Source organism: Euwallacea fornicatus, chromosome 19, assembly GCF_040115645.1.
Source record: "Euwallacea fornicatus isolate EFF26 chromosome 19, ASM4011564v1, whole genome shotgun sequence".
Classification (NCBI taxonomy): domain Eukaryota; kingdom Metazoa; phylum Arthropoda; class Insecta; order Coleoptera; family Curculionidae; genus Euwallacea; species Euwallacea fornicatus.
This window is the reverse complement of record NC_089559.1, coordinates 1,136,353-1,151,343: the sequence shown is the minus strand read 5'-3', so window position 1 is coordinate 1,151,343 and position 14,991 is coordinate 1,136,353. Positions and strand designations below refer to the sequence as shown.

The following is a 14,991-nucleotide window of genomic DNA, read 5'->3' as shown; positions in this document are numbered from 1 at the left end:
TAAGTTAGTGAGTAAGCCCCTAACTGTGACAACTCAGAGATAAAGCCCTAGACGAGTTAAGAAAGAAAAGAAAAAGCCTACAAATATGGATCTAATCTGCATTTTTTTTATGTCCAAACGCATGAACTTGTCCATTTTTCCTATTATACGACGTAGGGGACCCGTGCCATACCATGAAAAACAACCCCAGAGCATTATAGAGCCGTAACCATGCTTTACAGTAGGCTCAATGAATTTTTCCCCCAACCGTTTGCCTTTTGGGCGCATCCAGCACCGCCACTTTCAGCTGAGTCGAGTTTCGACTCATCGCCAAAAACGACTCGCTTCCAATCCTCCTCGGTCCAATTGACATGGGTTTCAGCAAAACGTGATCTTGCTTTTATGTTTTTTTTTTTTTTTACTCAAAAGAGGTTTTTTTGACCGTTTTGAAGCTGTGGAGACCTACTTCTGTCAAACGTCGTTGAACTCTGAGATTCGTGATTCTAGAAGGAACAGTTTCATTGATGGCACTCGAAACGTTCGAAGGAGACCCAAACGGGTTGTCTAGTGGTGGTCGTATAATCTTCTTTCTAACCTGCTTGAGGTTCTTCGCGGTCGACCTAAATTTTCTTGGGTTTCACAGTTCCTTCACGTTTGAAGTGTTTTATAATTCGTGAAACTGAATTTTTCTCAATAGCAACTGACTTGCAATAAGGTTTTGCTCAACACCATCATTAAAAAGCCGTAATATTCTCTCTCGAAAATCGCATGAATCAGCAACACCTTCGGACGTATTGTCGAATAAAAAAACATTTGAATTGTAAACAAATTAAACTGCTTTCAAGAAATATTTTATCGAAAAATGATAAAAAAAAAACATAAGGTTCCAACCATTTTGTCCAGGCTCAAAGCGGGATTTGCCTGTATATTTACCTGTTTACATACTTCGAAGCCAATTACAGTGTCAGTCAAAAATAAGGCAACAAATAAAAATCACATACATATAACAATATACAATTATATACAGGGTTCGCCATCACTCCGGCCTTGGTTCCTGGTGTCTTTGTATAAATATCAATATGAAACGTTTAGTACAGCACTCACTTATATTGGAAAGCTGCATGATTTAATAATATTTTTGTTCATACAGAGCGTTCCGTTTTCGCTGGGCGGCATCAAGTTATAATTTTTTAAATAGCAACCCATACTTTTTTTATGCCATTTGATGAAACCTTAATTTAGAAGGAAAATGCATTGAACATTTTTTAAATTGGTTGCGGCGTTGCCACATTAGAGAAATTTCTTTGAAAGTGCAACATCAGAAAAAAATTATCACAAAACTGGTGTTTTTTGAAATTTTCAAATTTGTTTTTGCCAAGTAGTAAATGAAAGTCAGAGGTACTTAAAAACTTTAAAACATTTTTTTAATGCACCATACTTTGTTAGTACAAGAGTGCCAGTTTGCAAATTTTACAAATTGCTGAAACTCGTTTTTTTTTTAATTTTATAGGGTCATTCACGGCGAGTGTCCCATTAAAAGTTTACGGGGTTCTAATATAGCTAGAGGTCTGATATTTTGGATACTGATGTAATGGAGTTCGATCTGTTGAATTAAAATGTTGGTATCGTTGCGACGTTGACAGATCTATGTGTAACTGACAACGAATTTGTTATTTTGAATGGCACACCCTGTATTTTATTACACTTTCGAATTTCCCGGAAGATTTAGACCCCAGCTTATCTATCATATGCTATAGCTATGACGGACCGTTTTCGAAATAATTTTTTTTTTGACTGATTTGGCAACAAACAGCTCTGAATTAAAAAAAAAACGCGTGTCTTTTCAGCTATCACAGCTAGAGAATTGAAAAATTTGAAGGGCCACGAGAAACCAGTCAAAAATTAGATCAAATTACCGAAAATTTGTCCCGGGAGGGTCCGTTTCGCACTGCAGCGGAATGAAAAAAAAAAAGAGTTAGACCATGCTGATGTTTCCGTTAGCACTTTTCGAAGACGTCTGACATAACGTAAACTATTTGGAAGAAAATCGACCAAAAAACCATTTATTTTTGCGAAAAACAGACGACTTCGGCCGAAATAAGGCTGAAGAGCACGTTAACTGAAGAGTGGGAAAATGGAAAACAGCGCTTTTTTCGGACAAAAGGAAATTCAACTTGCATTCAAGTGATGGTATTTGCTAGGTACGTCGCCCTCTTAATATAAAAGATTCGACCCCAAATGCACTCGTAGCACGGTAAAACAGGGAGGAGGAAATGTGATGGTGTGAGGATGTTTCGCGGGAACCGGGGTGGGCCCACTGATTAAAATTGATGGGGTAATGGATTTTAATATTTATGAATTATAAGAGACGCAATGGTGCTGTTCGCTGAAGAAAATTTGCCGTGAGAATTTCAACACGACAATGACCCTAAGCATACTGCTAAGATAGTAAAACAATTTTTTGTGAACCGTAGCATTCATGCAACGAAATGGCCTGCCCGGAGCCCAGACCGAAGCCCCATAGAGGCCCTTTGGGACATTATTGACGGTAAAGTGAGAGAGAAAAATCCACAAAAATTTCAAAATTCGCTCTTTGGCGTCATTGTTCGAGTATGGAATCCCATTCCAGAATTAACCCTCATGAATTCACTGGAATCTGTAAGTCGTAAGGGAATCTAAATCTAAATTCGTTTAGTTATATGTTGTTTTACGTTTGAAACACTTGTTAGAAATGTTTTATAATTTGAACTAGAGCTGTTACTTATCTTTTAAATTTTGTTGACTATTATTATTTGTTCATAAATTCCTTCAACTTAGCGATAAAATTTTGAGAGCCGTTTAAAGTCTTTAAAGATATTAGAAATCATTCTGTTTGTTGCTTTACTTTTAACGAATACTGCATATTCGGAATGTATTACCAATTGTACGCTAATTGTAATGTAATAACATAGACTTGGGCTATTAAATATTAACAAAATATTTCAAATTCGAAAAACATTCCAATCTTTTTGCCCAACTCTGTACAGAAGTGGTAGCTCTCTGAAAAAGGTTTTTTTGTTCTGTTTAAGAACTTGTCAGGCAATTCATTTTAGTCGATAAAAGTACCCTTACAGGGCGCTTCATTATTAAATCTGTAATGTTAGCAAATTTCTTGCAAATACAAATTGGAATGATGTGTGTTTGGTATTTTAGTTAGAAAGAGCGTCAAATTTTATTCATATCCTGAAAATTTCGACTCGATATCTCTATTTGTTTAGAACATATGTCGATTTTTATCCGGGACCCATGGTATTTAACCTCTGCAGCGCTCACGACCTGCTAACGGCTTTCCACGCTCAAACGATCCCTGAAGTTAACGAAATTATTATTATTTGCGTACCTGAAAGTCGTCGGGGGATTGTCAGCGACTAAAACTACCACAGATTTACCCTGCGCGGAAAAGCGTCGCAGTTGACACCTGTCAAACAATGATATCTGACTACCAGGACGTGATGAAACGCATCGTTACGGGAGATGAGAGTTTGATCGAGGCCTGCGACCCGGAAAGGCCCGACCAATCGAGCGAGTGTCGTGCAAAAGGCGAACTCGGAACGAAGAAACGCGTCGAAATCGCTCAAAAGTCAGACGGTTTTCTTCGCCTGTCGCGGTCTTGCGCACTGTGAATTTCTTCCGTCAGGTCGAACCGTCAACGGCGAACATTATTTGGAAGTTCCGCGTCGTTCGCGCGAAGCCGTTCGCCCCGAGAGGTCGGAACCGCGGACAGACAATTCTCGGAATTAGCACCACGGGAACGCGCCGTTCCGCACCGCATTGGCCCTGCGAGAAAGTTATCCCAAAAGCCCACGTCGCTCCGCGACCACCGCGCCCGCCAGATTTGGCACCGTTGGACATCTGGCTGTTCGGCGAGCTCAAAAGGCTGCTCCGGGGACACCGCTCCGGTTCGATCGAGGGGATAAAAGCCGAATCGAAGAAAGTGTTGAAGGCCGTCCCGGAAAAGGACTTCTCTGATCGTTTCGAGGATTGGAAAAAACGACGGAATAAGTGCATTGTGTTGGACAGGGAATACTTTGAAGGCGATGGAATTTATTCGAAAGAGCAAACAAGGATTTTTCGCTTTTTAAATAAATTCGCCCTATTTTTTGATCACGGTAGCAAGTGAGCTTTTCCACCCAAAAAGAACCGTCCGGAGCTTCCGTTTTTATTTTCGCGGACAATTTTCCCCAGACATGAAATCTCGAGGAAAATTGGTTATATAGGGCTTGAGTAGCAGTTATAAAGTTGTTCCTGTTGCCACTTCGACCTGACACACTTTCCCATAATGTTTCTTAATTATTAACCCTGTAAGGGCAATATCGTTAGCTGTTTCAGCTTTTCAGACATGGAGTTTAAGTTTCCAATAAAACGGGAGTTTTATTGCGGCTGGAACGACGTCGGAATGCCAATGATGGTTCTAGCTTTTATTAGTTGCAACTCTCCGAATCGTATTATTTGCGGAAGCTGCTGTATTGGACACATAAAGCAAAATATCGGTAAACGTAATACAAAAGGGAACAACATCCCGTTTTCAATTTTGGCTCAAAGGGAGATTAAATGTTTACTGTCACTCAGCCTGACCTGAATCGATGATTATTTCATTAAAACTAAGAAAACCCAAAGATATTTAGTAAACTGAAGCACGGAGTAATGATCAATTATCGAAAACGACTTAGCAAATTTTTCCTCCGTTCCTTTTGGGCTCCGATACTTGATGAACTCCGGCCAAGCCGAATGAAATTTAAATCCAACCGAATCTAAAAGAAAGTTTTTCCCTATTTAACTGAAAGTTTTTTAATCTGAGAACTGCAAGAGACATTAAACAACTCTCAAATAAATAGGAAGTTAAAGGGAAGAAATGGGCTTTGGGCGGTGTTAAAGAGATTTACAGTGACCATTTTTGCGCATTGTTCCCCATTACCAACTTTAAGGGGACGTTGCAGCGTGATTAAGATTTTACTGAAATAAGTGTTAACTGGGGCATTTTTACTCACCTTAATGGTGGAAGTTAATAATTGTGCTTTAGAAAACCGCCCAGGCATGAAATATATCATCAAAGTGAAACCACACCAAACTCCTTAGACCTTAATCCCTTCGGATGACAAGTATTACATTGGGGTAACATACGCCTTCCCCAGATGTTAAACAATCCGTTTACATCCGTTATTCACGTAAATAGGAAATTGGGATAGCTGGTTTACATTATAACCCTGTCTTCGGGGTAATTAGTCAATGCTCCTCATAGAAACAGGGACGTTAGAACTTTGTTTCGTGATATATTTTCGCAGTATCACATTTTGCTATTAAGAGCCGGACGGCAATGTTTTTAGCAACGTAGAGGCCCTGGAACTGGCCACAAATTCCATCCAGTTCTCGAGATATCGACGCTCTTTTAATTTGTACGTAGCCTAGGATAACGTCCGACAGGTGTCGCCAGGACGCATTTCAATCACGCACGCCGTAAGGAGCTTGAAGCGCCACCCAAGTGACAAAAATTGCTGTAGAGAAAACTCTAAACATCGATTGTCTCTGTCTCAATGGTTCAATTTGTGTTATTTATTCTTTAGTCCTGTCCCCTCCAAGGGAGATTTGCTTTTCCCAAATCAAATCTACCCTTAGCGAGGCGGAGGGATACTTAATTCCCTATAGGGTTCTCATGTTATGCCTGGGGATATGTGAGGTCGTAAAGAATAGAGGATTTTAATCGAAATCTCTGCTCTTCTGAATGAAGGGAAATCATTCTGGTAGACACGCCCGTTTTACCCAATTATGGAAAGGTGAGAAGTCGAACAGGCCCGAGTCAGTGGTGTAACTTATTTTCCGTATTACAACAGACCTGGAATCGAGCCAAGTTGGCCGACGTAGGAGTTATTGCACCGGGGACGGTTCGCCCCTAAACTCGGTTTACCGTCAAAAGTGATGCGATAGATCCCATCAAACGTCTGAACTTGAAGGTAAACCTTGGTTCGGGCGGTCGGTGCAAATGTCCGTTAGGGGATCGGTGCAAGTTAGTGCAATTTGGGCACGTGGACCCCTTACCAACGTAAGAGGGAGTCTGGGATTTTTCCCAAAAAACAGATTCGAACATTTAGTCTGAGTTAAGCAAGGCTTGGAAGGGGAAGTCTTCAGAATCGAGCATATTACTACTGTCTAATCTCCACGTATGCAAAATAGGGCCAGCGATTGTCCCTTAAGTTACATACGCGGGGATTGGACGGGTACCATTTTCACCGCCTTTTGCGAATTCGCCATCGCAGATTAGTTCAGGTTAGTTCAGGCTACTTCGAGTGAGTCGACTTATTTTCAGATTTTTTCCTAATTTTCGGTCATTTGCAGACCAAAGTGCAGTGAGACCCTACTGGTGACCCCTGAAAAGTCCTCAGTTCCCAGCTCGTCATGGGCGTGCCTTCGCTTTAAGTAAATTAACCCGAACGTGAAGGGTCCCCGCGAGTAAGTGCGAACATGTGTATAAAGAACGGATGACGCGTTTAGTTTACATTGAAGTATCGCACTAAACTTTCCTCTTCGGGTCAGTTGGGGTAACACGCCTAATGGAGATTCAAGCGCGTATCAGCGTTGCTAGCACTTAGGAGTGTTAACCATCCTGTAAACTTTTCGACCTCACGAACTGCACTGCTAAAGTTTCCGCTAATAGCCCATTAACTGAACTCACTGAAAATCCAAAAAGGATTATTAGATGGAACTCCTATCTAATTTGGAAATTGGACAGGCAATACTAGTTAGTTGCTAACGCATAAACATGGCCGAAGGCATCACGAAGAAATTAGGTTTCGGTGCGGTTTGGGCTTTAGGCTTGTTTGCTGCTGCATCAGCCATGGGGGTAAATACGATTTATTAGGCCTATGACGCCGAGTAATTAATGCCTTATTAGCAAATTCATTGCAAAAATGATTTTGTGGTTAGTTAGGAGATAGGCAGAGTGTATAATGTTGGATTCAGTGACTTTATGTTGGCGTGCTTTAGTAAATTTTCAGTGTATTTTCATGAAAATTATCAATGTTGTCTTAAAGGTTACAATTCCTCACCTGATTTGACATTTTCAGTTTTGCGCGTTGTGATTAGTGTCGACTGGACGGCACCATCCCTCACCGTAGATTACCGTTAATAACGCAAATTAAAATTTATGATATTTTGCCGTGGACTGGGCAGCGCGGTCGGTTTGTAGCTTAGTCAGCGTCAACATTTTCAACGATGATTCGATTATCACATTAAAATATCTGACTTCGGCAATTACTCGGTCAGTGTTTCCCTGGAAACGCAGAGATTTGCTAGAGGTCGCCTCGGAAACTTAAGGAAAGTGAAATCCCCTATTTTCAGATCGTTGAGTTGGGCTGCTCAGTGACATCCTTGGTGAATTTCTGTGCCATTTTGTGCCAAATCAAAATCACACCCGTTTTAACCCATTATATAGGGTGTCCCAGAATGAGGAGGTCGACGCTCAACCACATACCCCTTGGTCATGAATATAACGATTCACGGTGGTACATCTAGGTGCGAAATCGTTTCTTTGCAGAGATACGGCCTCTCGGTCTCACTCTTCTTCAAAGTTTTGCAGATAGGTCGAAAACGGCTATGTGGACTGCAATGAAATTTGGTGTATAACCTTTCAAGTTTTCGAAGCATGTTTAACGGAGGTTATTATTCTAGAACCTTCAGGTGTAGCGGTCAATTCGTAGAAAATCGAACGTTAAATATATCAGAACCTATTTTATTCGCTCATGAAAACAGTTTTTTTTTTAAGGAAAATCCCGGACTGTCATGCGCCTTTTTTTAAATCTCTTATTGAATTTGGATTTGGGACCTCAATTACACGAGAAAAAAAGGAATTTTTCATTTCGGCCTCTGGAAAACAAGCTATAATGAATGTGACGCCATTGCAATGCTATTAACATGAACGCCGTCGCCAGCTCAGCTCATTGTCGACAATGTCAGTGGGCGCATGATCATAATGACAGAATCGACGAACGCCCTTTGATTTGATTAAATTTGACAGATTATAAGTAAGTTTTGGAAAATGTATGCGTTTGGAGGCAAACCAGATACGTTGATCACATCGGGATTTTGTCAGGGAAATGGCCTGAATAGTGCGCGAGTTTACGCGGAGAGATTTCCAAATCGGCGATTCTGGAAAACTTTTGCGCGATCGGAGAATGACCTTCGAGAAACTGGCAGCTTTGCTGCTCAACCTCATCTGTGTGGGCGCTACTGGCCGAACGGGAGGAAGAAACTATTGGAGAGTCTGGAGCAGAATCCTGGTAACAGCACGAGAAGACTAGTAATTCGACTGAACGTTGCAACAACATCGACGCATAGAAAGATAGAAGAAGAATCGATCGGTCCATTTAATCTTCAACCAGTTCAAGATGTTGGAGGGGCCACTGCCCGCTCCGCTTGAATTTTTGTCGAACCATAAATAATCATCAACGTCGTGATTGTTGATCGATTTTTGTCAATTACACGACAACGGCACCACATTCACTGTAACTGATTTGCCAGAAATAGAAATAAAAAATTAAATTTTTTTTCGTTTGATTTGGCACTACGAATCTAAATTCAATAAGAGATTAAAAAAATGTTGTGTAACATTCCGGGAATTTCAATTAAAAAAAAAAAAATCAACCGTCTTCGTGGGCGAATAAATAGGTTCTGGTGTATTAAACATTCGACTTCTTAGCAACTGACCACTACCCCTGATGGTTTCAGACCAATAAACCTCGTCGAACGTGCCACGAAAGATTACACACCAAATTTCGTTGCAGTCCACGTTAGGACTTGCGACGTATTGTTCCATCATGGACTATAGTTACGTTATCTACCAGTTTAAATGTTCAAAGTGAGTTTAAGAAACTGATGTTACGCCCATGGACAACCCCAGCATTCGCGTGATACTGGTGGAATTTCCAGCGCTCAACACCCGTCTTCGGCTGAGGGAAGTCACTTTATGATTGGGATTTCTAGCTCTATTCTTTGTCGGACAAAATTACGAACTTAAATTAAAGGTACCGCCAAACGAACACAATAGCTGAGCTCCAATAAAAGCCCAGCGACCACGCCTCTAAGCGCTACGCTTTAACGCGACAAGGTAGCCTGGAAGCCGCTAATGGGTCTTATTGGAAGTACGTCTGTGGGTGATGTACCTCAGTATCAGTACTTAAGGGGGGTGCGAAGCTGAAGACTCTCTTTTTTGTCCTTCTTACCTCATCACGGACACGTGCGCGCTAGACCCTTCAACATCGTTTAAATAACGCATCTCGCGATATTGTATAGTTGTTAATGTCACGAATAAATCTTTGTTAAATTAAGAAGGTTTAGTCTCTCTTATACGCGAAAACAGTGTCTCTGAGACTGCGAACTCAGAGTGGTCCTTCCTGATCGATCAATCCAGTCGACGATCTACGTAGGTTCACGGTTATCGTATCGAAAGGGGTGAACCGACCCAAACACGTACACGTGCAGAATTAAGGACCTAACAGCCCATATAGGTATTTTCGGCCTAAGTGCAAAACTTCAAAAAAAGTTAGGCTCAGAGAGGCTGCATCTGTTCTGTCTGGATGTGCCTCGAAGAACAAAATGTTATCTGCAATGTTTGGACCTAATGTTGCGAGTTGATGTGTCGCTGAATGCTTGACCTTGCAAACCAGCAATGGACTGGACGATTCGAAGTACCACCTGAGTTTGCAGTCTCAGAAACACTGTTTTCGTGCCCAAAAGGAACCAACAACCTTTCCAATCATAACTAAGATTTACTGGTCACCAACGACTTCGATCGACTTAACAAAACGGGAAATAATGCGTAGACGCGTTTTAGTGATAAATTACCTCACGTGTTAACTTACTCTCCATGAATTGTGACTAAAGTACGCGAGGGGGAGTACGGAGTGAAGGGCTGCGCAAGATGAAGCAGCCTTCCTCAATTTACAAAATCTTGAGTACTAGGGCTAACGCACATGGGCGTACTAATTTTTTTAATTAGGAAAAATTGGGCACCAACACCTGGCCGTACTGAGTGCAACGTCTAGAGAAGCGATGACGTTCATAGCCGTAGCACGCGGGCTCCTTTTCACACAGATTTAAATCTGGAATCAGTATGTGTTTAACTGGATTAAACTGCTTAATGACGAATAAATCCGCTGCACAAGTCCTAACAGTATCTCCAGAAAGAGAAAATTTCGAAAATAATTATGGCACCACGAATCCATATTTTTGACTAAGGATTATGTGGTTAAGCGTTCACGTGACTATCTAAACGCTCTTAATTTGATTTTAGTATACCAATAAAAATCTTGAAAGGTCGCCACGCTCGATGAGCCCTAATATTTGGCTCTGGAACAAATCCTTAAAGAGCTTCACCGACCTGAGGCTACAATCAGCACTGTTAGAAGCCAGAAACTCGAATAATCTGTTTTACGACTCTATCAAAAACTCAGTTATTCAAGTTCTTGTCCACGGTGTAAGGACTTTAAACTGTCCCAATTCTATGTCTGAGATCGTCGATTTTTCCAGATGGACTCCTACTTAATCATCAATTCAAACACCTCTCACCTAGAAGGGTTTTTGGGTGACATATGGAATATCTTGGAAGAAATTCTAGGGTTTAGGTAAAGTTTAACTCTTTCAGCTATTATTTAGATAATATCCCGAGAGTACAGATCCAACATCACAAAAGTGTACTTTGACAATGGCAGAGACATGATAAAAAGAAGAGAAGCAGACGTGTTTCTGGCTGCCCTGGTTTACACGAAGAATACGACGAAAATGAGATTTTCTCAACCTTTCATCCGCACCTGGTAGTTGAATTTCCAACGTTTAACAAGACTTTCCATGCAGCACCTTTCAGGTACCATTTATACTTTAAACTACCGGAAGGAAAGCCCGCGGACTATTTGCACTTTAAGGCCATAAATCTCAAACTATGGATATACATTTTATCTCTATTTGCCCTTATAACTGTTTGTCTTTGGATAACTACCTTCACCCTTAATAAAACAGTTCCAGGTCTGGATAGGCTTTCATCCATATTTACGTATTTCCTCGGCGTCATTTCTGCCTTCCTCAATACCGGTATCACCATCAATTAATGCTTGGAGTATCCAGATAGAGAGACGTTTTAGGGTACGATCTGAGGCTTCGCAGCTTCACCGCACGATTGCTGATTCTTCTGGCTCTGATTTTCGGGGTGCTCTGCTATTACGCGCTGAGCGCTAGTTTAGTAGCTAGCTTGGCAGTTATGGACCGAAAAATGCCCTTTACGGATTTAACCCAGTTAAGGAATCAGAAAACATTCTCTTTGTGCTTGAGAAACATCACCTTTGTTTACGATAATTTTACTGTGAGTCCCTTAACGAAAACTGACGAAAACTAGACGAACACTTCTTTTTCCGTAGGATCTCAACCGTAAACTGTTGCCTCAATGGGTCAATGTGGCCAATACCGAATACTGTCCGAGGGACATGGTTAATTGGAAAACCATATCAGCGGCTATTTGCCAGGATAATGTAGCCGTCCTCGAAAACAGAATTATAATGGCTTGGGCCTTGCAAAACGTGGAATGCGAAGTTGCTATGTTGCCCCAAAGGTACTTTGATGTGGGCAATTTCATAGTGTTTTCCGAATCCTTTAAAAACACAAAGGCTATTGCTGTAATGTAAGTAGCGCCAAAGATGCCGCACCATAGGAACTAGTGCACACCTACACCAAGAGTAGAATTTCCAAATTCACCTTACTGTTCACTCCCAACTCAATTTTTTGAACAATCAGCAACACTACAAAAAATCGCTTAGCACAGTCATAAAAATGCCTGATAGGTTTCTCAAAATTCAGGTTAGTTCAGGTTAGTTTAATTTTTCTCGTGTGCGACACGTATTTAGGGCTGACCACAGTGGCGTAGGAAAGCCGTTTGAACAGTGATAATTTTCCGAAAATTCACTTTTATAAATTTATAACGATAGAGGGCACTTTAAAGGTCACCCTGGGACGCCTCTGATTTTCAGGCAATAAAGTTGCTCGGCATAAAATACGTGAAATTGGTCAGTAACCATTTAGAAACTAAATTCAATTAAATCAAATTGCAATTTTCCTTGTACGCGATACATATACAGGGTTTTCCCAGGAGAGCGTCCACCCTGAATACCTTTTCTGTTCAGAGAGAAACCTTGGAACGCGGCAACTTTGATAGGGAGGGAGATGTGATTTGGTGAAAAAGTTGTTTTCGAAATATCATCTCTCTGCTCCCGGAAAACGCTATTTTGAGATTTTCAAATTGGAGGGGAATTGCGCTATGTTTCGCCTGAAGGGCAATTTTATTCTCTAAATGGTCAAGCCTTTATCATTTATTGTTGTAAAAATTAAGCAAAAACCAAATAACTTGATTTTACCCATTTATACTTTTTTTTTTTCGTGAAAAATGTTGAAAGTCACCTCTGTTCACTTCCGTATATAGGTACAATTGATCCTCAATACCGAAAATGTTAGATAATGTGCGACGGCCCTGTATGTATAAAGCTAACGTAGCAAAATAGCGACTGTGCAATGTCAGTTTAGCTCTGATAATTTTCTGAAAACTTGAAGGTTTGTAATGGAATACGCTGCGCCCTCGTTCTGAGCTCGCGCCGTGTCAGTCACAACACTCACACCAGGTGTGTCATTTCTGAACGTTCGATACTCCGTGAAACGGAATATTCACAGCGAACGTGTAACTTCCGGATTCGCCTCACGCCCCAAGAGCAACTGAAACACGTGACCAATTTTGGGTTCCGCACTCGCACCTGGTGCGAATTTAATCAACTTTCCATATGCCGCATCGACAGCAGATTTTCGAAAACCAGGAACTTCGAATTTGTTGCTGTTAAATGGACGTTTTAAATCTTCATGAAAGTACGGGATTCAGTAGAGTAATTTTAAATAAATAAGCGACTGCATCCAAAGCCCTACATAAATAACCTTCTAGGCCTGACCTAGTGAATTATTGACTTACATCTTGTAACCAATAAGAGGATATCGATACAATCTAATTACATCCTATTTGGCTGTTGAAGGCCAGGTTCCGGGGGAAAATTAAGGGCGTGTTTTGCTTCGAAGTATTGGGGCTTCGTTGATGGGGAACAAGGTTAGTTATGTAACATGCAGCTTTTTCCGCAATGAAGAAAAGGTACTAGACACATGAAAATTTACCCACAAAAGCGGCAAAGGTATCGGAAACTCTCCCCCACCACTTTGATAAAATAAACTTTGCTATATAGGGCAGACTTGGCTTTGAAAAACACGTGTCGTCCAACACGTGTTGTCCAACCACGGTTTTATACAAATAGCGAGAAGGATAAATTCTTAATGTGATTTTGATGATGCTGACCAGTCTACTCCAACCAGGACATTCAAAATTCAAGTTATTGTTGTACGTTTTTGTAAAACGATGATTTAAATTTTAACGGAAGCGCGAAAAACTGTTATACAGGGTGGCCCATCTAAAACATTCCAGCTGGAATATCTTGAATGTAATTTTTTTTTCGGGACACCGCGAGACGCGTCAACTTTACTTTTAAGGAGTAAACTCTTGGTCATCCCCCCAAACGGGGCGGCAACCCTTTCGAGAATCTCAAATAACACGAGGGGTCGAGTGGCACGTCAAGCGAAAGGTATTTCAACTCTTTTTACAAGTGCGATGAAATTTTTTTGCTCCCTCCTTAAGTATTGTGAAAAACACACAATTTTAAAATGTCGATGAAATAAATCGAAAGAAATAATTTCTAAAATAATGTTTTATTTAATTAAGCGTTCAAATTGCAGCCCATTTGCTTACATACAATAATAAAGTCTTTGTTCAACCTCTTCCCGTACATTTTCCGACATTTTCAAAGTTACTTCGTCACATGCTATCACCATTCGGCGGTGAAGATCTTCTAAAGAGGCAGATTTCGTTTTTTAAATAACAGTTTTTAAATGTCCCCATAAGGAAAATTCCAATGGGGTTAAATCAGGCGATGTTGGGGGCCATTCAGTGAAACCTCTTCTGCCAATCCAGCATTCGGGAAAATGTGGATCCGAAAAGTTACGTACAGGAACTGCATAATTTGGCGGGCGCCATCTTCTAGAAAAAATACATTATTCTCTGGGATCTGATCGTCGTTTTCAAGGATATGCGCAATGCGGAAGTGGATGACGTCTCGAAGCAGAGTGAGGTGAGATTCACCCGTCAGGTTATCAGGTAGAAAAAGAAGAATTGAATGGCCCCCAAGATCGCCTGATTTAACCTCGTTGGATTTTTTCTTACGGGGTCGTTTAAAAACTGTTGTTTATAAACTGAAATCTTTAGGAGATTTCTGCCACCGAATATTGAGAGTATGTGGTGAAATAACTTCGGAAATGCTACAAAATGTTCAGCGAGAGGTGGAACAAAGGCTTTATTATTGTGTGAAAGTAAATGAGTCGCAATTTGAACGCTTAATTAAATAAAACTTTTTTTTTTTTCGATATATTTTGTCGATATTTTAAAACGATTTTTTGCAATATTTAAAGGCGGAGCAAAAAATGTTCAGCATACTTGCAAAAAGATTTGATATACTTTTGATCTGATGTACCACTTAAGCCCCCGTTCCATTCAAGATTCTTAAAGGGGTTGTTACCCCATATAAGGGGATGACACAACACCTAGGAATTTATGATCTAAAAATGTCCTCCTTAAAGGTAAAACTGACGTGTCTTGGAGTTTTCCGAAAAAAAATTCCATTCAAGATATTTTAAATGGGCCACCCTGTAGGTGTGCGCCTTAAGGCCGAATGTTTAAAATTAGTATTCTGCGAGTCCTAAGAGCGCCAACTTCAACGGTAATATCAGAATGTAGTTTTAGTACTTTTTTAGGGGTGAAATCGACCCTCAAAGTGAGATGATAGTGACAATAGTGGCGCTTTCCAGTTTATCCCAACCGCAATACGCGCAAAATGAAAACTGTTACAGAAAACCACG

General features: G+C 40.7%; 2 protein-coding genes across 2 annotated transcripts in view; one reads left to right on the top strand and one right to left on the bottom strand.

Moving 5' to 3' along the window:
• Positions 1 to 14,991, bottom strand: part of LOC136345346 (disintegrin and metalloproteinase domain-containing protein 10-like) — an 89,332-nt gene that overhangs the window by 9,508 nt on the left and 64,833 nt on the right. The window lies entirely within an intron of this gene.
• Positions 10,337 to 11,724, top strand: LOC136345361 (uncharacterized). Its single transcript, XM_066293590.1, has 5 exons — positions 10,337 to 10,483; positions 10,663 to 10,820; positions 10,871 to 11,094; positions 11,145 to 11,362; positions 11,418 to 11,724. The coding sequence occupies exons 1-5, from the start codon at positions 10,337 to 10,339 to the stop codon at positions 11,679 to 11,681; spliced, it is 1,011 nt and encodes a 336-aa protein (XP_066149687.1). The 3' UTR covers positions 11,682 to 11,724.